The 27,364-nt window shown below is 44.9% G+C and overlaps 1 protein-coding gene and 1 non-coding gene across 2 annotated transcripts in view; both read right to left on the bottom strand.

The window, feature by feature from the left end:
* EPHB1 (EPH receptor B1) overlaps positions 1-27,364 on the bottom strand; it is a 466,102-nt gene that overhangs the window by 53,897 nt on the left and 384,841 nt on the right. The window contains exons 11-12 of the mRNA NM_001192829.2: positions 13,184-13,431; positions 1,173-1,388 (exon numbers count right to left, since the gene is read on the bottom strand). Coding sequence (NP_001179758.2) covers positions 1,173-1,388; positions 13,184-13,431 — 464 coding nt within the window. The remainder of the gene's footprint in view (positions 1-1,172; positions 1,389-13,183; positions 13,432-27,364) is intronic.
* TRNAW-CCA (transfer RNA tryptophan (anticodon CCA)) lies at positions 4,216-4,287 on the bottom strand. Its single transcript has one exon. It is a non-coding gene; the product is annotated as a tRNA-Trp (tRNA).

The raw sequence follows: 27,364 nt of genomic DNA on the forward strand, positions 1-27,364 counted from the left end.
GTCATGATACTTATAGCTTTCTGGAAGTAATGGAGACAGAGAAGAGGACTGAGGCAGGACATAGATGGGCTCCAGGTTAGGCATTTACAACTGGCCTCCCGTTTACAATTCATGGGCAAGAATAAAAGTGGGCTGCAGGCTGGACACTTACAACTAGTCTCCTGTTTGCACTGCCTGAGACAGAAGATAGGTGGGCCCCAGGTAGGCATTTTCGATCAGTCTCCTATTTGCTCTCCAAAATGGAAGTAACAACAGAAACAGAAATAGCCAGGCTTTGTCTCTTGTGGGCACCTTAAAATAACCATCATGGCAGGAACAGAGAAGGGCCAAATTTTGTTTCAGTATAAGATCAAGAGATAACATGTTTCCCTCCTTGGGGCAAGGGAGACACTACACATGCACAGAGAGATTCTTTGGGGGTCAAAAGTCAGGGGATACCAGGTCATAATCAGTTTTACTTCTATCCTCCCAGACACTTTTTTGTTGAAATCCATCTTGGCTGAGGAGCACATGCGCGCCTAGGGGAGGGTCACAGGGTTCGGCCACGTGTCTTACTGCATGTACTCTGCTTTTGCAAAAAAATGTTTTATTTTTCTCTTTACCTTCCACCTCTTCATCAGAATTGTTTCTTGTCAAGTGAAGTAAGGACTGAGGATTTAGGCTCTAGTCACACTCTGTGGTCAAGTGGTTAGGACGCCTGGTCAGGGAACTAAAGTCTGACTTCCAACTAGCACTTACTGCTGCTGCTTACTGCAAGCTTCCACTAGCTGCTGCATGTGCCCCAAATCAGGACCAGGAATCTACCTGATGACACAGTGCTCAACCCAACTGGAGCCCGCTCCCTGTAGATGATGTCTTTCATGCCACTGACCAAATGTTTGGACTCCCCCAAATCATCCTTTTTCAAAACATCCTCTTTCATTGGCCAGGAACAGCATGGCTTCATAGGAGACACCAACACTTCCTCACAGCCTGTGCCCTAACATTTGTCTGAACAACCAGTGGCTGTCATTTCTCCTGGACGAATGGTCCACCCAGCATTTGGCTTCCCCAGAGGACAAATGAGCTCTGGTCCCAGTCCCTCCCTGCATGCCCCACCATGGGTCCTCATTATGTGTAGCCACTTTTTACTCCTGCCACACTTTGACCTGAAAAGACCCAGAAGGACTCACCAAGGAGCTGGTGTAGGTGGGATCTGAGGTGTCATCCTGGAGGTAGCGGGAAAGGCCAAAGTCGGACACCTTGCATACCAAGTTACTGTTGACCAGAATGTTCCTTGCAGCTAGGTCCCGGTGCACGTAGTTCATCTCCGCCAGGTACTTCATGCCCGCGGCAATGCCTCTCAGCATCCCCACCAGCTGGATCACCGTGAACTGTCCGTCATTTTGCTGTAATAAGACACCAAAGGCATCCAGATCAAGACTGGCTTCAGTGGTTACAAGGAAGCCAAGCTGCCATGGTCCCACTGCTAGTCACTTTTGTCAGTGCTGGACTAAGCTGCTTCCACCCCCTCCCGGCCCCACTCCCATTCTCTTACCTCTCCTCCAATACTCTGCCTTCTTCTGGCCAAGCCTTGTGGATTTCATCTTCAAGTTACATCTCAAAGCCATTCACTCCTCTCTGCCTTCACTGCCACCATTTTAACCAAGTCATCTTCATCCATCACCTGTAACAGCCTCCCTCCACCTGCTCCCCTCTGAAATCCCTTCTCTAAGGGAAGTTAGAGCCATCCTTGTAAGACATAAATCCAGTCATGTCACTGGCTGGCTTAAAGCACTCTACTGGCCTCCTATTGCATTAAGGGAAAGTGCCAATCTCCTCAGCTTGGCCCACAGGGCCCCAGGGGATCACGTTATGCTACTTCGTCTTGTACTCCATGCTGAAGGCACAGTGCCTGATGACCTTTCAATTCCCTCCCTGGCCAAGCCTTTCCTGCCTCAGGGCCCTGATACAGGCTCTTCTCTGCTTCTCCCCCACAGTCAACACCCACTTGCCTCAAATCTCCACTTAAATGTCACCTCCTCATAGAGGAGTGTCCCTATAAGCAGTTCCCTCCCCAACCCATAATTAGCACGTTCATATTACTATCTTCCAGTGCATGCTCTTACTTTCCTTCTCAGCTCATATCACAAGGTGTAGCTGTATGTGTGGATGGCTGTGTGTCTGCCTGTCTCTGCTGCTCTGAGATAAGAACTCTGTCTCTTGTGGTTGCCATAGCATTCCCAGTGCTGACGACGTTTGAGTAGACAGATGCAGCTCAACAAACATTTGCTGGATGAATGACTGGTACGTTACTTCCTGGCCCCAGAATTAAATGTTAAGATGTTTTCCTGGACACTGGGATAACACATGTGCCTCAGAGGGCTGGTTGGTCAGAAGAAGTGCATGCACCACGTCTGGCTTGTGGACCTTCCCAGTAAACGAGAGCTGTTGCTGTCCCACCTCCTGCCAACCTGAAGCGTGTCTTCTTTCCCATAAGTTTCTTACCTGGCTGCCCTCCCTCCTCCATGGTTACAGACAGCTTGTCAGTGAATGAATGTGTGCCTTGCTCCACCTCGCCAAAGCCACTGTGTTTGGACATTGCCCACCCACACTGGTTACATCAGTGGACCCTGGACCGTGCTGCCAAAAACACATTTTCCCAATCAGTCCAGCCCCAGCTGCTCCCTAAAGTGCTGTGGGTTATGTAAGTAGAGCATGGTCCAGGCACTGAGATGCTCTGACTGAGGGAAAAGTGGGAGGAGCCAAGATACCCTGGGTTAGTCTAGTTATTTCGGAACACAAACCTTGGACAAAGCAGCCTCTCCCTCTGCCCCAGGGTCCTCCTGTGAAATACAGGAAGCATAAACAGTGTGAGGAGCTCCCATTTATTGAGCATCTACTGTCTGTGAGATGGCATACAATGCACTCACATGCATTATCTCACTAATATGTATGGGACACATCATTAGGCATGTGGTTCTGCAAAAGTAATTTTCTACACAAAAATAAGTAAGGAAAAATAAAACAGCTGTTATCAAAATGTTACACATTTTTTTATTCAGGAAAAAATCCAACAATTGAAAAGTTTAACAATGGTGGCACTAATTGTTGAAGACTCTGTTCCTCATGCAAGATTGGTTATGCCCCTCGGTCAACTGAAGGAGGGGAGCAAACTGGCACTCCCTCTACTCCTTCCTGAGTGCACCTCCTCCACCGGAAGGAGGTCCCCGCAAACACACTGAGTCTGACACACTCCAAGTTTCAATTTCTCACTCAAACCTTAACCACCTCCCAATCTGCCCAGAATGCTTTCCCCGCAATATTTGCTTCTAACCAACTCCAAAAGAAAATGCAGGGCTGCTTTTTGGAAACTGGTTTTCAGCACATGGTGCCCATCTGCCAGAGCTGGATGTGCTGTGAGTGATGCAAATCTTCTTTACTAATGAACTTCACTCCACACCTCCTTAAGAAGCTTTCCCCAGCACCATCATTTCTCTAAGTGGGTCTCTGGGGATCTGCCTCCCCAGAAAGTTGTCATGCAACTTTCGTATATTAGAAAATGTATTTCAGCCACAAGCCACAAGGGTCGATTTTTTTCAATTCAGTTTGTTACTTCTCCTTTGTAAGTGGAGACAACAATGTGGTTAAAAATAAATGTCTCTCTACAGAAGCCCACTTGCAGACAGATGTTGGGGAGGGCACTGATGGCAGCTGGAAGCAGTTCTGCCAAGAGCAGCATTGAAAGCATTTGCAGATTTGTGTCTGTGTTTCCACTTTAAGTCATTAAAGACTTCACTGAGCTGCTTCGTTTTCTGATTGGAATATTTAGATCAGTCATCTTACACATTCTGGTGTCAACAAATGACAAGAAATGGTTAAAAGTCCAGGCTTTGGAGCCAGACAGATCATGGTGGGTCTGAGCTCCATCTCTCACTGGCTGCATGCCTTTGGGTAGGTTATTTAACCACCAGAGCAGTGATTACCACATCTGTAAAGTAAGAGTACAGTGAATCTCTTTTCTTTAGATTTGAGATTCAAGGTTAAATGAGATAATACATATGGAGGGATTGGCTCAGAACCTCATGAATACTAAGATATAGTGTATAGTGAAGTCGCTCAGTCGTGTCCGACTCTTTGCGACCCTGTGGACTGTAGCCTACCAGGTTTCTCCGTCCATGGGATTCTCCAGGCAAGAATACTGGAGTGGCTTACCATTTCCTTCTCCAGGGGATCTTCCCAACCCAGGGATCGAACCCGGGTCTCCCGCATTGGAGGCAGACGCTTTAACCTCTGAGCCACCAGGGAAGTGATAGCAGCCACTATTGCTGACATTATCAGTAAGGCCATAATGTCTTACTAACCAGGTCTCCCATGAACCCCAGGTGCCTGGCGAGAGACACGGAAGACACCTCAGGCCAAGACTGTAGGTTCCTCCTGGCCTCTTTGGTGTGTGGGGCAGATATCTTAGAATCACTGTCCTCAGAGATCCTAGTTCGCTGAGAATTCAGAGTTCAGCAGGTTGCCACACCCACCCAAACTGTCAGTCAGTCAGTCAGTTCAGTCGCTCAGTCGTGTCTGACTCTTTGCAAGCCCATGGACTGCAGCACGCCAGGCTTCCTTGTCTATCACCAACTCCTGGAGCTTGCTCAAACTCATGTCCATCAAGTTGGTGATGCCATCCAACCATTGCATCCTCTGTCGTCCCCTTCTCTTCCCACCTTCCATCATCCCCAGCATCAGGGTCTTTTCCAATGAGTCAGTTTTTCACATCAGGTGGCCAAAATATTGAAGTTTCAGCTTCAGCATCAGCCTTTCCAATGAATATTCAGGACTGATTTCCTTTAGGATGAACTGATTGGATCTCCTTGCAGTCCAAGGGACTCTTAAGGGTCTTCTCCAACACCACAGTTCAAAAGCATCAATTCTTCAGCACTTAGCTTTCTTTATAGTTCAACTCTCACATCCATACACAACTACTGGAAAAACCATGGCTTTGACTAGATGGACCTTTGTTGACAAAGTAATGTCTCTGCTTTTTAATATGCTGTCTAGGTTGATCATAACTTTTCTTCAAAGGAGCAAGCATCTTTTAATTTCATGGCTGCAGACACCATCTGCAGGGATTTTGGAACCCAAGAAAATAAAGTCTTTCACTGTTTCCATTGTTTCCCCATCTATTTCCCATGAAGTGATGGGACCAGATGCCATGATCTTCATTTTCTGAATGTTGAGTTTTAAGCCAACTTTTTCACCCTCCTCTTTCATTTTCATCAAGAGGCTCTTTAGTTCTTCTTTGCTTTCTGCCATAAGGGTGGTGTCACCTGCATATCTAAGGTTATTGATATTTTCCCCAGCGATCTTGATTCCAGCTTGTGCTTCATCCAGCCCAGCGTTTCTCATGATGTACTCTGCATATAAGTTAAATAAGCAGGGTGACAACATACAGCCTTGACCTACTCCTTTCCCAATTTGGAATCAGTCTGATGTTCCATGTCCAGTTCTACCTGTTGCTTGCTGACCTGTATACAGATTTCTCAGGAGGCAGGTCAGGTGGTCTGGTATTCCCATCTCTTTCAGAATTTTCCACAGTTTGTTGTGATCCACAGAGTCAAAGGCTTTGGCATAGTCAATAAAGCAGATGTTTTTCTGGAACTCTCTCGCTTTTTCTATGATCCAACAGATGTTGGCAATTTAATGTCTGGTTCCTCTGCCTTTTCTAAATCCAGCATCTTGAACATCTGGAAGTTCATGGTTCATGTACTGTTGAAGCCTGGCTTGGAGAATTTTGAGCATTACTTTGCTAGTGTGTGAGATGACTGCAATTGTGTGGTAATTTGAACATTCCTTGGCATTGCCTGTCTTTAGGATCGGAATGAAAACTGACCTTTTCCAGTCCTGTGGCCACTGCTGAGTTTTCCAAATTTGCTGGCATATTGGGCACAACACTTTCATAGCATCATCTTTTAGGATTTGAAACAGCTCAAATTTCCATCACCCCCACTAGCTTTGTTCGTAGTGATGCTTCCTACGGCCCACTTGACTTCACATTCCGGGATGTCTGGCTCTAGGTCAGTGATCACACCATCGTGATTATCTGGGTCATGAAGATCTTTTTTGTATAGTTTGTCTGTGTATTCTTGCCACCTCTTAATATCTTCTGCTTCTGTTAGGTCCATACCATTTCTGTCCTTTATTGAGCCCATCTTTGCATGAAATGTTCCCTTGATAGCTCTATTTTTCTTGAAGAGATCTCTAGTCTTTTACATTCTATTGTTTTCCTTTATTTCTTTGCATTGATCGCTAAGAAAGGCTTTCGTATCTCTCCTTGCTATTCTTTGGAACTCTGCATTCAAATAGATATATCTTTCCTTTTCTCCTTTGCCTTTAGCTTGTCTTCTTTTCTCAGCTATTTGTAAGGCCTCCTCAGACAACCATTTTGCCTTCCTGCATTTCTTTTTCTTGTGGATGATCTTGATCACTGCCTCTTGTACAATGTCATGAACCTCCATCCATAGTTCTCCAAGCACTCTATCAGAATCCCTTGAATCTATTTGGCACTTCCACTGTATAATTGTTAGGGATATGATTTAGGTTATACCTGAGTCATCTAGTGGTTTTCCTTACTTTCTTCAATGTAAGTCTGAATTTGGCAATAAGGAGTTCATGATCTGAGCCACAGTCAGCTCATAGTCTTGTTTTTGCTGGCTATATAGAGCTTCTCCATCTTTGGCTGCAAAGAATATAATCAATCTGATTTTCGTATTGACCATCTGGTGATGTCCATGTGTAGTCTTCTCTTGTGTTGCTGGAAGAGGGTGTTTGCTATGACGAGTGCATTCTCTTGGCAAAACTCTATTAGCCTTTGACCTACTTCATTTTGTACTCCAAAGGCAAATTTGCCTGTTACTCCAAGTATCTCTTGACTTCCTACTTTTGTATTCAAGTCCTCTATAATGAAAAGAACCTTTTCTTTGGGTGTTAGTTCTAGAAGGTCTTGTAAGTCTTCAACCGTTCAATTTCAACTTCTTCAGCATTCCTGGTTGGGGCATAGACTTGGATTAGTGTGATATTGAATGGTTTGCCTTGGAAACAAACAGAGATCATTCTGTTGTTTTTGAGATTGCATCCAAGTACTGTATTTTGGACTCTTTTGTTGACTATGATGGCTACTGTTTCTTCTAAGGGATTTTTGCCCACAGTAGTAGATATAATGGTCATATTAGTTAAATTTCACCCAATCCAGTCTATTTTAGTTCACTGATTCCTAAAATGTCAATATTCACTCTTGCCATGTCCTGTTTGAGCACTTCCAATTTGCCTTGATTCATGGACCTAACATTCCAGGTTCCTATGAAATAGTGTTCTTTAATGCATTGGACTTTACTTCCATCACCAGTCACATCCACAACTGGGTGTTGTTTTCAATCTGGCTCCGTCTCTTCCTTCTTTCTGGAGTTATTTCTCCACTGATCTCTCATAGCATATTGGGCACCTACCGACCTGGGGAGTTCATCTTTCAGTGTCCTATCAGCCTTTTCATGCTGTTCATGGGGTTCTCAAGGCAAGAATACTGAAGTGGTTTGCCATTCCCTTTTCCAGTGGATCACGTTTTGTCAGAATTCTCCACCATGACCCATCCATCTTGGGTGGCCCCACACAGCATGGGTCATAGCTTCACTGAGTTAGACAAGGCTGTGGTCCATGTGATCAGTTTGGTTAGTTTTCTGTGATTGTGGTTTTCATTCTGTCTGCCCTCTGATGGATAATGACAAGAGGCTTATGGAAGCTTCCTGATGGGAGAGACTTACTGATGGGGAAACTGGGTCTTGTTCTGATGGGCAGGGCTGTGTTCAGTAAATCTTTAATACAATTTTCTGTTAATGGGGGGCGGGGGGCTGTGTTCCCTCCATGTTGTTTGACCTGAGGCCAAACTACGGTGGAGGTAATGAAGTTAATGGTGACCTCCTTCAAAAGGTCCCATGTATGCACTCAGTGCCCCCGACCCTGCAGCAGGCCACTGTCGACCCTCACATCCTACTACCCAAACTGCAGTAGGACCTAATAACAGAGGCCTGAAGTTAGGATCTTTAATCTATAAACTCTGACTTCTTCCCTTCCTTGGTTTTTGTATGGAAAGTCATACTTCATAGAATATGTTTTCATCCTTAACACTGGTCCTGTGGAGTAGGCAAGGCAGGCAATTTTACTTTGTTTTTATAAAGAAGATGAAAGAAGTCCAGAAAGTTTAAGTGATCAGCCTTACTGTGTGATATTCATTTATTAAAAAAATCTAAGTCCAAACAACAAATTGCTTCTCCACTGACATTCCATCTTTGATCGATTGGGAATGACTGCCTATGTGGAAAAGTCTGTGTATAAGCTTTGTAGGAAGAAGAGCTATGATTGATGAATGATGTCTGTGATGGCCATAGAAATAGAAAGGAGAGCCATGAACCACAAATATGCTACATTAATCTGAATCTTTTCTAATTCCTGTTCAGTGCCTTTTCCCACCTAAAGGGAATCAGTCCTGAATATTCATTGGAAGGGCTGATGCTGAAGCTGAAACTCCAATACTTTGGCCACCTGATGCAAAGAATTGACTCATTGGAAAAGACCCTGATGCTGGGAAAGATTGAAAGGAGGAGGAGGAGGGGACAACAGAGGATGAGATGGTTGAATGGCATCACCAAGTCGATGGACATGAGTTTGAGCAAGCTCTGGGAGCTGGGGATGGACAGGAAAGCCTGGCGTGCTGTAGTACATGAGGTCACAAAGAATCAGACATGACTGAGCAACTGAACTGAACTGATGCTAACTCTGCAATACTTTTTCTTTAAGATCTGCAGGGAAATCACATACTATGATAAGACAGTCACACCAGTTGAGTTCATAATCTTGGTGAAACTTATAGATATGAACATTAAGTTTTTCTTACATGTCCAGCTGTTTTATATTCAGTTCATTGATATAAACTTCCACAAAAGAACTTCCAGAGATAATGAACATCAACATACATAGATAAACAAGACAGAAAAAAAAAAAAAAAAAAAAGCCCAGATTTCTTAGAACTCTGGGAAAGGATCTGGTTCCATGCTGAGAACATGGTAAAAACAGTTTATAGAAAAAATACAGGCTGGGTGAAGTGATTTAAACTTTCTTCCCTTCACAAAATGCTTTCTGCTGAAATTGCTTTTCTACAAATTCACTGAAGCCACTTGCTGGCCCTTTTATTAGACAGGAAGGATTTAGGTATTTCAACTTTCATTGACAAACCCACTTCAGGAAATGAAACCCTTATTTGATTTGTTTGAAGAGAATGAATCATAGATTTTTTTTACCTGAAAGAGCCCTTTCAAGACCATCCAGCTCAATGCCTTTAGTTTATAGATTGGGAAATTGAGTTAACAGACTTGCTCAAGGCCACGTGGTGACTCATAGCAGAGCCTAAAGCAGGGCCTTGGTCTCAGAACTTGCAATCTGGGATTCTCTCCATGACAACTGGCTTGCTGTCATCTAGCTCCAGCCTATGAATGAGCATCCCATAAATGATAAATGCCCCCAACTGACATTGCTCAGTGACTTTTAAGAGTTTCCCAGTTTCGGCCATCTGTGAATGCACCAGCAATAACCACAAAGCCTTGATTTAGCCATGAAGGCCTTACAGAGCAGGCCAACCTTCTTGGCTAGGGCATAAGGCATTGAGGAGGGCTTCAGCTCTTGTGCCTAAGATGATGGAAGAGCTACCAGATTGAATCCCCTGAGTCTGAGAGCCAAGAAGGAAATATTTAATTATAGATTTGCATGCTACCTAATCCATAGCACATTTTTTAAAATATGGATAATTGTGACCCCACTGAATGTATGGCTAAACAATAACAGTGTTTCCAATCCCTCCATAATGTGAAGGGTTCTAAGTCCTGCAATGAGAGAGGAGCGCTGAGTGGACTGTGAGAAGCGGTGTCTGATGTCGTCACTGGACCCTTGATGCTCAAAGGCTCTGAGACCCTGAGTTAGAGCTGCAGGCACGGCCACAATCCAAAGCTACTATGTCTGGTGTGAAGGGGCTCCTTTGTGGGGTTGGAGGAGGAGAGAACAGGTGCACAAATTGAAGTCGGACCCTTTTCCTTTCTTCTCTGAATGGCGATCCTAAAATTATACTACCTCCCAGAAGATGGACCCTGCAGAACTGAACTGATGACCCACTTTTCAATTTTATCAAGCAGCAGATACATCAATTAATGCTGCTATGCTCCAGGGTCTGATAGTAAGGCTGAAATTAGATTTATAGATTACCTGCCTCTACACTGCGCGGGGAGTCAGACACGCTTCATTTCCCTCCCCTCCTGGCACTGCCTGCTCTGGCCGCTCCCTTTCTGCCATCTTTCCCCTCCATTTCCCTGTGCTCCTCTCTCATCTTGAGCTTTTCTCTCACTGCCTAGGCTGCATCATCATGAAAAATAACTGGCATCCAACTTGCCCCCATGTCCTGTGCCCCGCAAATGGAAACAGGCGTGTGCAGAGCAGCACAGAGTTCTGATTTTTTGCAGGCTCCTGAGAATGAATCACTTTGCTCCCCTGCATGTTCCCGGGAGAGAATCTGATCTCAGTTCCCAGGTTGTGTTGAGAGTCTCTGAGAAGCACCGACAGGTGACTTGTAGGAAATAAATGACTCCTGAATGGGTCTGGAGGCTGGTTCCAGAAAGATACTTCTTCTTCTAACATTACCACCTATTCATGTTATATTTGACTGTCTGCATGAGCAATCTGATCATGAAGGAATGCCCCCAGGGGAGCATGGTCCATGGCCCCACTGTGACACAAGAGGTCTGGTGACAAGGGCAAGAGATCCATGTACACTCAGGATGCTCCATCAATCATGCCACACCCAGCTGCTTTTGCTCTAGAAATGGTCTTTCATTCCACTACCCTCTACTCGGTGCGTACGGTGCTAGGTGCTGGGGTCATACAAAGTATATCCCCCACCCTCAAGGAGACTGTACCATGCAAAGTACATAGGCCCCATCACCCCCACCCTGCCAAACAAAAGCCACTACTGCCTATGGACCCAGACGAGCATAAAGCATGTGCTCCCCCTGCAAAGGAAGCTTCAGGATGTACAAGTGCAGCTTCTAGACAAGTCCTCAGCTTCCTGTCCACAGGAAAGCCCCTAAACTCTACTTCCGGGCTTCAGAGCCACCATGCAACTGCTGACAGATTACCGAACAGGCCACCCTGACTTCAGCCTCTGAATACGCAGCTCTACTGTTCTGTCAGCCTATCTGCTGTCTGGCAAATTGCTCCTTCTTCAACATTAGAGAAGTTCTATCTCCTCTTTGAAGCCATCCCTGGCTTTCTCAAAAAGGTTTCAGTTCTACTATATGTGATATCTCTGTCCTTCATGCGTGGAAACAAAAAGTCACCCGAGGGATTGGAGCCTGCCAGGCTCCTCCGTCCATGGGATTCTCCAGGCAAGAATACTGCAGTGGGTTGCCATTTCCTTCTCCAGGGGATCTTCCCAGCCCAGGAATGGAACCCAGGTCTCCTGCATTGCCGGCAGATTCTTTACCATCTGAGCCACCAGAGAAGCCCATCATCACATATGTGACACCTCTGTGCTTCATGCATAGAAACAAAAAGTACAATCCAGACAGATGATTACTGGAAGCTTCCAGCATGAAGGTTCTGGGGGGCAGGGGCATCTCTTCAGGTTGTATTCTCTATGATGGACATGGCAGGACTTCTCATCCCTTATGTGTAAGAAGACATCAGGTTAAATGTGGGGAGTGCTTCCTCTCCATGAATCTGGGTGGGCTCATCACCATGGTTGAAGGATGCTATGTGACTGTTCAGGCTAGGTTACAGAACTGATACAGCTTCTACCTTCTGTGCTCAGGATGCTTGTTCTGAGGATCCAGCTAGCTGTGAGGAAGCCAGAGATGGCCAGGTAGAGAGATGCCAGCTGATACCCAGCATCAACTATGAGACAGATGAGTAAATGAGTCTTTGGGCGATTCCAGATCTTAGCCCTTGAGCTGCCCCTGCTGACAACACATGGAATAGAGAGCTGCCTACCCAAATTACAGACTTATGAGCAAACTAAATTGCTATTGTGCTAAGTCACTGAAGTTTGGGGTTATTTGTTCCATGGCATTAAAGTAATCTCTCTCTCATAGGTATAGGCCCAGTTCCCAGCACAGGGCACGGTCAGAGCAGTCACCTGGTGAATGCTTCAGTGACTGACTCCTGGTGAATGTTCCAATAAACAGTCCTTTGATCTGCAGCCATGGCTACTGTTTGGTAGCTTTGGTGACATGCACAGCCAGCTACTTGGCATTACCCTGAAGCCCTTGCTCAGAGGCCTTGCCCCTGTGCCCTCTTGCTCCCAGGCTCCCCAGCTAAGCCTTTGGTCTGAGGCAGGCCTTGCTCCATGGCCTGTGGTTAGACAGCTTCTATCCCCCAGACATAAGCACTATGGCCACACTCATACACGCCCTCTCTGAGTAGCTCTTAGATGCCCCATAGAAATGAAAGTGCCTCTATTGTGGCTGCATTTGGGCATTCTGACAATGGTCCTTTATAGATCTCTCAGCCATAGGCCTTTGGGGCCCCCATCCCTGCTCCAGGCTGGGTGGGAGCCACAGCTTTCCATCAACCCCAGAAAAGACTTGTGGACACTTGTGACGCACTGTTCCCATGTCCTGCCCAGAGGCACCTCCTCAGAGGCCAGGTGGCCCAGGCATCAGATAAGGGCAAGGTGTTTTATTTCTGAACTGCAAATGAAGAGAGCTGAATGGAAGGGCGGCTGTGCTGGGGAAAAGGCAGAGATGGTCACCGATGTCTGCATGAATCACGCAGGACAGCATAGCAGCTGGGAGTCTCTTCAATCTCCATGATTCATACGGATGCCGATGGCCATCCTCTGTCCTCTGTTCATTCTTACTCATCGAGGCCTGGCTCTGTGCCATCCTTCTATGGAGGGGTCCACATGCTCTGCTTTGTTCTTTCTTTTTAGAAACAAATCTGTTAGCCTTGCTAACACCTCCAATGCCTATTTATATTTCATCAGGGATTCCTAAGTGGCAGGTGGTCCTCACATGGACGCTTCTTCCCAGCCCACCACGGTCCCCCAGCTCCCACTAGCACCAGCATCATCTGTGTTTTTACTCTGAAGGGTAAAGGTAAGCTGAGCAGTTCTTACCCTGAGAAAAGAATCCAAAGCGCCATTCTCCATGAACTCCGTGATGATCATGACCGGCCGGCTCTTGGTGACCACACCCTCCAGGCGAATGATGTTGGGATGGTCAAACTGCCCCATGATGCTCGCCTCACTCAGAAAGTCCCGTCGCTGCTTCTCTGAGTACCCAGCCTTCAGCGTCTTAATGGCCACATAGATTTCCCTTTTGCCTGGAAGTTTCAAACGCCCCTTGTACACCTCTCCAAACTCTCCTGCAAAAAGAATGCAATTATAACCCGCTTTCTCCTCATCCTGTGCTGCCATGAAGGGAGGCAGCTTACCAGGAACAATGGCACTCCAAATGGAACAGTGATTAAAGTGGCAAAAAGAAAAGAGTGACCTCTCATTATAACTGTGACGGCTTGGCTCTTAGCGGTTCATGGCAAACACAGAAGAAATACCCAAAAACATTCTTTACCTTGGATTTTAGACAGCTTGGGTAACTGAAGTGAAATTACAGACTCTATATGGGTTTATTTTTCCTCACGTTTAGATTTTCATTTGTATCCCAGCTGAACAATTGAGATGAAATGGCCAGTTTCACTGTGGCAGAAACATAATTCATTTTTAGCAGAGCCTCGTATAAGAATGTCCAGGGGCTAGGGACATGTTCAGGTCCTCCAGTCCTCTGAATGAGATGTGTAGTGTTTATGTTCCTACATTGCCCTGAAAGTGTTTATGTCTATTGGGTCCCTAAGAAGCAGACACTGAGGAGTTAGGAAGGGAAGTTAACAGACTCTGTGCAGGATAAAGGGGAGAGGAAGCAGGATTGCTCAAGCCCCAGATTACAATGCAGGAGAGGCCCAAACTGCAATGCAGACCTGACAGTCTCATCCAACCCAATGAAGAGCTCCAGAATAAAGAGTGCCCATCCCAAAGAGACCCTACCCTAGCATCCCACTGGCTCTGTCACTGGCTGGGGTTTTGCCAGAAAGAGTTGGGCCCTGCGGGAAAGTTAAGGTAGATCCTGAAGGCACTGCGGTGGGAAGCTGGCAGCTACCTGCACTCCTGGCAGCTGAACAGAAAGTGGCTTTTTCAAGTAGACACGAGCAGCACACCTCCATGGGTTATGCAGCATTTAAACATTTGTGTAGTAAAATCACCAGAAGTAAAAACAATTCTGGTGATGCTATTTCACAGCTGCTTAAAAAATCTGTTGAATCTTGTTCACGTGCTTTTGAAAGTTATGATTTAACTTGGTTTTGTAACTTCGGTGCTGTCATGTGAAGCAGTTTAGAATCTACTTGTAAGTGCATCACAAAGATGGGTGTCAAAGGCCTGATAGGAGAAACATGTCTTTCTGCCAGGAGAAATTTCTTTGTCACTTTCAGCTTCTGGAAGACGATGATGGAGCAAACTGTGAGCAATCAGATAAATTACTGGCCGAATTACGAAAGCATGTTAACATCTGTGATTTAGATGGGACTTTTTTTGTATTTTCTGCTGCACGGATTGGAAGGAAGCTGCACGAAAGGGCTTTGGATGTAAAGCTTCTCCAGAGTCAATGGGACTTTTTGAGACTCTAAGGCTGGAGTAGAGGTTGTCTGAAGCACCATTAGGAAGATTCCAATGAACTTAAGATAGATAGCATGTGTAATGCTGGTTTTGATACATGATCATACTGCTTGAGGTCAGACCGAGTCCCATTCACGTCCGCACCCTGAGCCCACTGCATTGCCTGGTATGTGGTAGGCGTGCAATAGAAGTTGGGGTATCACATTTATTATTGTTTGTTTGGCTTTGCTCATCCTTGGCTTATAAACTGCTGGAGGCTCTATCTCTGTCCTATCCAAAATAAGTAGAAGTGCTAGTATTAACATTTTTATAAAACACTGTTTACTGCAGCATCTCCTTTAATGTCAAACACCATATGACCATAGCCAGGGGAATGGTTAGAAAGAGAACCGCCACACTGCAGAATGCTAGGAGCTACTGAAGACTAATAGATGAATGAGATATACTGACTTCAAAAGATGTCTGCATTATATTGCTAAGTGAGACAGAAAAGAAGAGAAAGTTAAGAATGTGGCCTGTAGAATAAGCCCAGGTTGATATCTCTGTGTGTATGCCAAAAAACATTATGGAAAAAATTCATAGCAAATTTATTTTCAATTTCAAATTGTTTAAAATTTGGTTACACTGGAATGGTGGGAATAGGAATGGGGGAGTATGGATTAGTAAACTTGAATTAGTTGCTTTTCTGCTGTTTAAATTGTTACAATAAGCATTGATTTTTCAGTTTGAGTAAAATTTAAAGAAAAGTATTGAATAATAACTACCTGTCATATATGTGTGTGCTTGATCAAAGTGGAAAGTGTAAAAAAATTAGAATAAGCATGAGGAGGAGGAGAAGAAAGAGAAAGTACAACTAAATAAAACCCGGTGAACAGGAGGGGAGTTCGCTTGCCCTTGGACAATCTCTGAATCCAACAAGAAAAAGCTTACCTCTTCTTTTCTGGTAAAAACTCAGCTAAAGAAAAACCACAGTTTTCATTCCAGGAGCCCTCACACCTCACTGTTGACCTTGATACAAAAGACAGTCTCTCCGCTTCTACACACACATATGTGTGTGCTTGCATATGTGCCTATTTGTGTGTGTATATGTGTGTATGCATATGTATGTATACATACATGTGTCTATGTGTGCATATACATGTGTGTCTCTATGCATGTTTGCATATATTGTATATATGGCTGTGTCTCTATATATGTGAATGTGAAAGTTGCTCAGTCGTGTCCAACTCTTTGCAACCCCATGGACTATACAGTCCATGGAATTCTCCAGGCTAGAATACTGGAGAGGGTAGCCTTTCCCTTCTGCAGGGGATCTTCCCGAGCCAGGGATTGAACCCAGGTCTCCTGCATTGCATGCACAGATTCTTTACCAGCTGAGCCGTAAGTGAAGTCATGTGCAATTCCCCAGTAGAAGCGGAGAGACTGTCTTTTGTATCAAGGTCAACAGTGAGGTGTGAGGGCTCTTGGAATTAAAACTCTGTGGTTTTTCTTTAGCTGAGTTTTTACCAGAAAAGAAAAGGTAACCTTTTTCTTGTTGGATTCAGAGATTGTCTAAGGGCATGAGAACTCCCTTCCTGTTCACCGGGTTTTATTTAGTTGTACTTTCTCTTTCTTCTCCTCCTCCTCATGCTCATTCTAATTTTTTTACACTTTCCACTTTGATCAAGGGCTTCCGAGGTAGCACTAGTGGTAAAGCCTGCTAGTGGTAAAGTCTCCTGACTTAGGAGACAAGGTTTGTATGTATATACATGGGTGCCTGTGCACAGATATATATGCAATCAATTCTCTGACACCTTGACCTAGTAGGTATTCAATAGCTATGAACTGAATGAATATATATGCATATTTAATAAGTATACTAACTGAAGAATATCAGTATTTCTTTCCTATTATTGTACTAATGACTTCTATTTTCTTTTAGTAAAAAGACACAGTTCAGAGTGAGGGGAAAACATGCTAATATTTCTTCTTGAGGGAGATAGCACACTGATATATTTTGACCGCCTATATGCCAGGCACAGTGCTGGGCTTTTTGCGTGTCTTATCTCATTAATTCTCAAAACCCATTTATGAGTTGGGTATTATTATGCCCATTTTTCTAATAAAGAAACTGAGGCACAAGGAAAACTCGCCTCAGACCCCACAGCTGTGAGGCAGTTAGGGATGCTGTGCATAGTTCATACCTTTTCCTATCACATCACCTCTCAGAAGGTGTATTCAGTTAGCAGTGCCACCGGGAAGAGAGCTGGGGGAAGTCCCATGCAGGGACCACTGTGCCCCAACCATGCAGGTCCTAAGCATTCAAATGCAGTTACTGCCACAATGACACAGTAACAAGGGAACAGCAAACACGGTGGGACTATCTTGCAGACAAACGGCGTACTTACGGAAAGCACTTGCCTGGCTTGTTAGGCAAGATTAGAATATTTAGGAATCAGAATATTTATCCATTTCTACACATCAGTCTGGGAGTTTGTATAAGCACCCTGGGTGAATTTATTGTTCCCCACAACATACACAGAAACCCCATAGTTGAGGACTTCTGTTTTATACAAGCCGTTCTCAAGGATGGCTTCCCACAGCAACTCCCCCAGAGAGCTTACAAAGCACAGGGGCCTGGATCCCACCTGCAGGAATTCTGACTAGTTGGTCTGGGTGCAGCTTGGGCATGGACATACTTAAAAGCAGCCCACAGCATCAGCTACATAATTTGCGGGGCTTGGTGCAAAATGAAAATGCGGGACTCACTGTTCAAAATTTATTAAGAATTTTAAGACTGTGGTGGCAGAGCATTAAACTGAGCATGAGCCCTGTTGAGCATGGGGGCCCGTGCACAGGTCACAGGTCCACGAAGTCAGGCCTGGCTGCCCAGGTGGGTCTGAGGAGCAGCCAAAGTTGAGAGCCATGGGTCAAAACCACCAAGCATATTCAAACAGATCAGGGAATTGTCAAAGGCCCTGGAGCACCTGGAATTCATTCCTACACCTTTGAATTCTTTTGAAAGCAGTGCTTGCATATAAGCTGCCTCTCACTGCACAGGGCCTGACACACAGAGTGGGCTTTGTAGCTGTGACCGGGGAGAAAGAAGAAGAGAAAGAAGGAAGACGTGGATGAAAGTGTGACATCGCAAAGTCCCATCTACATAGAACAGTGTGGGCCACGCACATTCCTTTCCTAATCGACAAATGTCATGTCGTTGTTTAACCTTTGTGGCTGACTGGTCTTCAGGTGTAGTGCTCCTAACACTTTAGCTCTAAATTATATCCTCTATAGGGGGTCTCTTCATATAGTTTTTTGAAATTATAAAGTAAAAATGTGAGAGGATTTTTCAGGCAGTGAAGTTCCTGTGTAAGAAATTAAATGGGTGGTGGTGGCTATCATTATAAATCTGTCTAAACCCATAGCATCCAGAGTGAACCTGCACTAAGGACCTTGGTGATAATGATGGATCAGTGTGGGTTTCTCACCTGTGACAAGTGGAGCACTCTGCCTGGGGGTGTTGACAATGGGAGAGACTGTGTATGCGTGGGGGCAGGAGTTATATGAGACATCGCTGTACCTTCCACTCTATTTTTCTGTGAACCTAAAACTGCTCTTAAAAAAAAAAAGTGTTTTTAAAAAAGTGCTCTCCTGGATAGGGAGAGATGGGTTCTGTATGGTTACCACATAGCAGTGTTGTACGCTCTTGGAAAATCTGCTCCATAATCACTGGAAAGCAGTGACTTAAAGGATTGTGATTCTGTAAAAATAGCTCCTTTCTGGTGTCTGACAAAGGAATGACTTCATATTCTCCAAGCCCAGAGGTTTTCAAACCACCAACTGAAAAGGAAGTCACTTCATCCACAGTTCTCACTCAGACGCTGTCCTCCACCATGTAATTAAGTGGCCCCCAGAGCAGCTGGGGCAAACTCTGGCCAAAAGGAGAAACTCTGGAGAAAAAAACCTGAGTCTACACCACCTCCCCACCCCCTCATCCTGGCACCACCCCCAGACTTCAGGCAGGGTGCTTCCCTTGTTCAGCCTCAGATTTCTCAGCTCTGTTGGACAAAAAGAACTGATTAACTGTGGGGCCTTCCCAGGTGTGGGGTCTATGAGAAAGTGTATTGCAAACTCCAGACTATTGAAGATACAGCTGGGTGGTGATTTTAAAAAGACAAACCAGGGGTGGGGAGTGGAGAATGGAAGAGAGAAGGGTTTCTGCAGCCAAGACAAGTAGGGCATCTTGCCAAGGGTGGTAAGAAGTCCCCCTGCCAGGTATCTGGGCACAGACAGTGTCTCCAGGTAAGCCCTGAGCACTAAAGTCTGTGGGTTCTGGCCCTTCTAGCACCCCCACAGGCTCGTGGGGAACTGGAGTTGATGCACCATTCTTAGGAATAAACAGAAAATAAAGGCCATCCGTCACTTACAATCTGACTGCTCTCACCTGTGGTCTTTGACCTCAGGTTCATGTACTATGTTCAGGGAACTATTCTTGGACACCTTTCCTGCCATTAGGGCCAGAACTTGAGGCTTGTGGTGCTTTGATTTGCCATGATCTGAATTCTAAACACGACTGAGCACACAGACACATCACAAGAACTCTAAAAAGCTTCCTTTCACACGAGCTCCAAATCATAGCCATCCGTCTTCCATATTTTTAGGAAAAATTATTAACCCCTAAAATCTATTTTCAACAAATTCAGTATTAGCATTATACATACATACATACATATATATATATATATATACACACACACACATACTATACATAAACACACACACACACACACACACACACACACACACACATTATTGTTTAGCCGCTAAGTCATGTCAGACTCTTTGTGGCCCCATGGACTGTAGCCCACCAGGCTCCTCCGTCCATGGGATTTCCCAGGCAAGAACACTGGAGTGGGTTGCCATTTCCTTCTCCAGGGGGTCTTCTGGACTCAGAGATAGAAACCACGTCTCCTGCGTTGGCAAGTGGACTCTTTACCACTGAGCCACCAGGGAAGCCTATGCATATTCACACACATAGATATACATATAATTTTAATTTTGGCCATTCTGTGTGGCTTGAGGGATCTTAGTTCCCCAATCAGGGATTGAACCTGGGTCATGGCAATAAAAGTGCTGAGTCCTAGTCACTGTATTGCCAGGGAAGGTCACAGAATTATATTTAAAATAGATACTTATAGGAAATGACTGAGTAGTGGTTATGGTTAGTTCTTTCTATGCAGCTCCTTGACTGACAGTAATGGCAGCCAACCGAATTTTGGTCTGGCTGAACTGTGATGGGCACAGGCCTTTGCAGCTGACCTTGGATCCTCTTCTAGAACCAAATCTCCTCTTGGCTAGGACCCAACTTCAGCTTCAGGCCAGTTTAGTGCCAGTGGCTCTTAGCAGTGGTTCTCAAAATGTGGTTCCTGCCCACCAGTATCACCTGGAAACCTATTAGAAAAAGCAGCTTTGGAGCCCAACCTCTACCCACCTAGATCAGAAGCTCAGTAGGCAGGGCCCAGTGACTTGGGTGTTAACTTGCCTCCAGCTGATTCTGACGCCTGGCTCTAGTTTGAGAACTGCAGCCCTCAAAGCTGTCTGCTGAGGGTCATTTTGCTAGTTCCTGTCACTGCCCTCCAAGACAGCTGCTGAAATGATTCCCTACAAATTTCAGCTCCTTGCCAGGTTCTCTTCCCTATCTTCCTTGACAAAATGAGGAAGAGAGAAAAAAAATGGTTTAGCAGCATTAACTGCCTCAACTATTATATATAAAATCAGAAGGAAAGAATTTTCAATTTTTGGAAATGAAACATCCAACCTGCCAGCAGGTATTTCAAGCACTAGCTGTTGGCTATGTGCTGCTAGGATCCACACACAATTGCACTCTTTTCTTTAGCATTTTGAAGTTACAAACTGCCTCAGGGAAGGAAAAAGGGAAGCAGGGCTTCATGTAACTAATTCAAGCTTCCACCAGAAAAGAAAGTTTTAAAGAATTCATTTAAACTAGGTTTAAAAATATGATTTATAGCAAGTTTTATGACACTAGCCTGTGTAAGATAGGTTACGGCTAAACTAGGGATAGTAAAATCATGGCAGGCATTCCACCACCTCCTGATGCTATACTCAGGACAGACATTACTAATTGATCACAATCCCACTTCTCCTTCTCAGCAGAGTTCCCCAGGTACCCATTACTAGGCTACTGGAGTTGGCAAATTAGATGACTCTAATTAGTAGCCATGATGCCCACAATACTTAATACCTAAATGGTGAGAGTAAATCTAGTTTTCTCTTTTCTCATAGCTTCTTATAGTCATTTAGACAACCATATACCTAGATATCATTCATTTTAGATTGAACCCAGGTCTCCTGCATTGCAGGCAGACCATTTATCACCTGAACCACCAGGGAAGTACTTAACATAAGCAAGCACATACAACTAAAAGTGCTAAATATTGTGGCGCTCATTGTTAGCCTTCTTAAGTCAATAACTGATTATATTAAAATAGGAGGACCAGAGAACAGGACGAAGGTATTCTAGGAAGAACATGCTCTTCCCAGGGAATGAGGGGCATCTTTGTGGCGTCACCGTATGGGCACACTGAATTCTAGGACAGTACTGCCATTCCCAGTCAAGTGGCTTGGGTATTCCAAACTGCTAGATAAGAGTTTGACATCAGAAGCAATGTCTCTGTATACTTAGCTGCTGTTTTCCAGGACAGTGACAGAAGTGGAAGGTAGTGTGAGAGTTACATTCACTGGATTAAGGTCAATCGTATCTGGGTTTCAATTTTTGCCCTACTATTAACTCAACCAGTAACATGGCCTTTGACAAATTGTTCACTGAATATTGATATCCTTGAAAATAGAAGTGAAAGTGTTAGTTGCTCAAGTCGTGTCCGACTCGGCAATCCCATGGACTGTAGCCCGCCAGGATCCTCTGTCCATGGAATTCTTCAGGCAATAATATTGGTATGGGTAGCCATTCCCTTCTCCAGGGGATCTTCCCAACCCAAGGATCAAACCTGGGTCTCCTGCATTGTAGGCAGATTCTTTAACGAATGAGCCACCATCCTCACCAGTTTACAAATGCATATGCAAACGCATGAGTGTTTGTGTGCATGTGCGCATGCACGCACGCACACACACACACACACACACACACACACACACTAACTCACAGGGCTAACAGGGTCATCATGAGGGCTGAATGAAACATGCACATGGTGAGTATTCAGTGCATGCCAGCTACATTAATTATAATTACTGACAACATCTATTTATTTTGCTCCTCTAGAAACCCTATAGTCAAAGCTATGGTTTTTCCAGTAGTCATGTATGGATGTGAGAGTTGGAGTATAAAGAAAGCTGAGCACTGAAGATTGAACTGTAGTGTTGGAGAAGACTCTTAAGAGTCCCTTGGACTGCAAGGGAATCCAACCCGTCAATCCTATAGGAAATCAGTTCTGAATATTCATTAGAAGGATTGATGCTGAAGCTGAAGCTTTGGCCACCTGATTGGAAGGACTGACTCATTGGAAAAGGCCCTGATGCTGGGAAAGACTGAAGGCAGGAGGAGAAGGGGATGACAGAAGATGAGATGGTTGGATGGCATCACTGATTCAATGGATATGAGTTTGAGTAAGCTCTGGGAGTTGTTGATGGACAGGGAAGCCTGGCGTCCTGCAGTCCATGGGGTCACAAAGAGTCAGACAGGACTGAGCGACTGAACTGTAATCTGGAAACCCTTCCTGCTGTGACTCCTATCCAGTATTGGTATTTTCTACCTAATCATCACCAAGAAACCATTCTATTCCTCAAAGAGAAGAGATGGGTCTTCTTTGCTGGCCCCATCCTATCCGTATACACCACAGACTCCCTCTCCCCAACTCTCCTTATCCAGCCCTCTCACCTAAGCCATCTGTGGAAATGCTGGGTCAGCATCTGCTGGAGTAAGTGGGGGGGGGGCAGTTATTAATTAAAATACAATGGGCATGTCTCCCCTTCGATGATCCCTTCTGGTGACACCTTTACCTGTATTTTCATTGTTGTGCTCAGGGCTGCTACATACAGTTATGCAGGCTGCACACTGTACAACCCAGGAACACCACTCATGCTTTAGGGCCCAAGTATACATGGAAGCCTTAGTTTATGTTCTGGGCATGTCTACAGCTCAAACTGATCAGAATCAAGCAGTGGATCAGAACTCCACAGGTCAATTGAAGCTGACCTGTGAGTGATTCCTATGAGTCAGATTCATGGTTTCAAAGAGTTGACACTCTCCAAAGATAGCAGATGCCCTCTCTAAAAGGACTTCAAAAATTCCCATCACTGCAAGGAAAAGAGGAAGGATCAGTCTTCCTCATTCCACTAGGCTCCTTTCAGAGCACCAAATGACTCACAATCTCATGTGACCTCTTTCTGGTTTCTCTGCATACTCCCAAACTATACCCAGTTCTTCAAAGTTTATCCCTATTATGATTTTCCTCCAAGGACATTTTTAACTGAGCACCTTAGTGCCACAGCAGGCCAGGAACGGGACTAACAGAGGCGCTCAAGTTTCATCACTCCCATGGAACTTTGAGCATGGTGATAAAAGAGGGGCAGTAAACAAATATTGGGACTTCCCTGGTGGTTCAATGGTAAAGAATCCTCCTGCCAATGCAGGAGACACAGGTTGGACCCCTGAGTTGGGAAGATCTCCTGGAGAACGAAATGGCAACCCACTCTAGTATTCTTGCCTGGGAAATCCCATGGACAGAGGAACCTGGGAGACTATAATCCACAGGGTCACAAAAGAGCTGGAGACAAATGAATGGCTAAACAACAACAAAGCAAACATTACATAATGATAAATGAGCTAATTATATAGTTGACTCTTGATAAACATCAAGAGTTTGAATTGCACAGGTTCGCTGGCACAGAGACTTCTTTCAATAAGTAGGTACTATAGTACTACACAATCCATGGTTGGTTGAGTCCAGGGATGTGGACTCATGGATACAGAGGGCTGGCTGTCAAGTTATACACATCAATTTTCAACCATAAAGAAAGGTCTGTGCCCCTAACCCCTGTGTTGTTCCAGGGTCAAGTGTAATTCAGTCCTCTTGGTTGGTGTCATATCTGGCTCACAGTTATTTTGATTCCTTTGTTCATTATCCTCAACTATGGTAGAAGAATCTTTGGAGGTTGGTGCAATTCTTCAACCCCAAAGTTTATAGATTGTATTCCATTGGCCTTTACTGGCAAGCACAACCACCAGTCCCCACACCCTGGTGGCCAGGCAGCCCCCTTTTCCCTTTAAGGTGTTTAACCTGATGGCCATCACTTCTGGCCACAACCTCCATGCCATGTCTCCCCGTCAGCTCCAGCCATCAAGGCCACTGGCCCCTCCATTCACCATGTCAGGGTACTTTCTGGTTTAGGTTGGTTTACTTGCTGCAAGGCAGCCTTCCTTACCACACTTGATTCCAGCATTGACCACCTCAAACCTCCTCCATGTTTCCCAGCCCTATAACTGGTCTACGTGCCTCTGAATTCTTACAAACCTTTCCCATCACCCTTTCAAGTTCAATCAACACAGGTTCATCAGGTTCTTCTCCCACTTCATTTCTACTGCCTACCCTGCTCTGAGACTACTCACTCACGGTTTATATAGGATAAAATCCATACCCAACCTCCTGATCGCTAGATTCCAGACTTAATGCTTGATTAAGTCACCTACCCTCAGGGATCCCCTCTGTAGGAGCCTTCTCTCAGCCTTGTTCTCAGAATGTGCCACACAGAGCATCAGCCCATCCAGCAACCCAAAGTTCTTAGGGGGCCCCCAGGTGCCTCTTTCCTGCATTCTTCCTTTGGCCATCAAGCCTCTCCTCCTCCTGCCTCCAGGGCTGCGTGTTCTCTGACCCCCGTCTTACCTCTCAGTCCCATCCCCTCCTCCTGCAGAGCAGGACTTTGTGTTAACACATCAGCCGGGATTATGAGGCACTGAGTGTGCTTTTCAGCATCCACCACAGTTTCAGGCATGAAATCAATGTTTAATGAATGCGGATCTTTTTGAATTCTCTATCTAATCCCTCCTGCAACAAACACAGCCCTCTTCTCTGGATCTATATGCAGCAGAAATGGGCCAGTTCCTCTGCAACCTCTTTGAAATTATCTTGCACATTCTGGAAGGCCTGGGGTGTGCTAAACTATCAGCTCTCCAGGAAGTGAAGAAACAAAACCTTTGATTTGTAGCATTTGCCAATTATCATGGTGTAAATACTCCTCCCATGGCTGATGTCAGACTACCAAGATGTCACCAAACACAGGGCTGCAAAATGATGCACACAACTGGCTCCTGCGAAGTAGCACAAACTGGCTCAGCACACTACTGCTGCCAGGCCATGGTCATTTCCCTCCTTAAGTTATTTAATTTTCCTCTTCTGTCTCATTCCCTCATGCATTTCCTCCAAACTTACTTTTCCTACTGGTTTTCAACCTTAAAAGCTCAGGCCAAAGGTGACCTTCTTTGCAAAGTCCTCCTGATCCCCCCACTCACTCCCAGAACAAGGAGCTGGACACTGCTCTCTGTTGGCCCCAAACTTCACATTTGCCTGTGTTGTGGGATGTGTGAAACAGTGAACATGTTACTGGCCTGTTTCTCAACAAGACTGTCAGCCTTCTGGGCAGGAGAGTATCTGTTCATCTCTGGGACTCAACATCCACAAGCAAAAAGTATCTAATAAGAGCATGTTAAGGGAAGGAGAAAGGAACAGAATGAAGGAAGGGGAAAGGACTTCTGATTCTTCTCATGTTGTATTATCATTTTGGAACCCGGATTTGGTCCCCTGAGCTGAATCTGCCAGGTGGCTAAGGGAAATATTGCCAACTACACTACAAATGTTACCTTACAAAATTCTTTTTTAAAAAAACTCAACTCACACCAGCTCTTTTAGCATAAAGTGAAGTCAAGCTCAGTGAGGCAAGGAGTGGGAAAAGCAGGAGTGGTGACAGAGAGGAAGAATCGGAGGACAGAGAGAGACTGACTCCAGCCAGGAGTGTCTCCTGATGAAACTGCATCAAGTTCCACATAGTGAATTCACATCCACAGGGATGAGCTGTGCAATTACTGAATTGCAAGCAGATGGCTATCAGGTAGAAGGCAGTCAGCAGCAACTGGACAGAAGACTTTATCCCAAGCTACTGGGCATCTTCTATACTGCTCCATGTATCCATCCCTCCCCAGGACCAGGTAAGCCATGGCAGGGACTATGTCTTCTCTGAGCAGAATGCACAAACATGACAGCATAAGCAAAGGCTACCCAGAGATAGAAGGTGAAGGTGGGCCATGGATTGTCCCTTTATAGGCATCCAGCAGTTGGTGAGCTCACTCCAAGCTGCACCTCCCCGGCAGGGTCATAAAGTGAGAAGGCTCTTTGCTTCTCCCCTGAAAAAGATGGGAGGGGGCTGACACGGGCTCTCTGGGATGAAATGCAGTCCAGAATGCACTGCGCTAAGCACTCGACATAAATAACAACATTAAAATCACTAGCTCCATTTTCACATGACATAACAGTAATGAACAACACAGAGGAGCAGGTACGAGATCAAAGCTTTCACTTTCAAGTTTACTGGAGAAATCTGAGTCCCTTCAAGTCATCCAGCTTATCTGGGATACAGCCTTCTAAGGCATGATCCTTAGGTCTGTCGGTATCTAAGGGGGAAGAGAAAATTATCTGCACAGAAGTGAAAGTCGTGGTTCAGTAACATATTTAATGAAAATCAATGGGAAATACATATAGACTCATGTGGATCAGATTATGGTCAGCTGGCTGGAACACGTGAGAGTTTGGTAGAAAGAGGGTCATGTGTCCTACAGGGAGGGTCCAGCACCCACCACAGGGATGCCATGAGATTGGAGCTCTTTTAGAGGGAAATCAGAGCAGGAGAATGTGACTTAATGGGGCAAGCTTTCAAATGCGACTTCCAATTTCACAGATGGCTTTTTGACCCCTCAGCAAATTAAGAGAGGCAGTGAATGGGAGGAGGGTGACTTTCCTCCTAAAGATAATATATGGAGTGGTCGTCTGGAAGACTTTGACTAAACATATTTTATGGAGCTTAAAATATTGGAAGAGGCAACCCCATAGCTCTCCAAATATTGACATGAAAAAAAGCACTTCCAGACATAGGAGCTTTGGGAGTACACAGCATACGAGTGAAGAGAGCCCGAACAATGTCTAATCCAATTTAAAGAAGAAGAGAAGACAAAGAATGTTGTATAAGGAACCAAAAGTAGGAAAGAGGACACAAAGCAAACACATCTTTTAAGAAGATTCAGAAAAGACCACAGAGGGGGCACTAAAGAGATTATTTCCAAAGGAATGATATTTGGGGATATTTTCCTCATTTATATCAATAAGGCTGGATCCATTATCCAACTGACTCAACTATTGATCTATTAAAGGAAGATGAAAATGCTAGACCAGCCTTTAGGTAGAGTGTCCCGATAGCATCTCAGACAGTTATTCTTTGCTGGGCTGGGTTTGTATTCCAATGTAGATGAGAACACGCATTTCTTGGGAGGGAAGTCTGTCTTATATTACCATCCCTATCATGGATCTTTTGTAGAAAATATGGATATGGGTGAGTTTTCTTCTAGAAATA

The sequence above is a fragment of the Bos taurus genome, chromosome 1 (genome assembly GCF_002263795.3).
Source record: "Bos taurus isolate L1 Dominette 01449 registration number 42190680 breed Hereford chromosome 1, ARS-UCD2.0, whole genome shotgun sequence".
Taxonomy (NCBI): Eukaryota; Metazoa; Chordata; class Mammalia; order Artiodactyla; family Bovidae; genus Bos; species Bos taurus.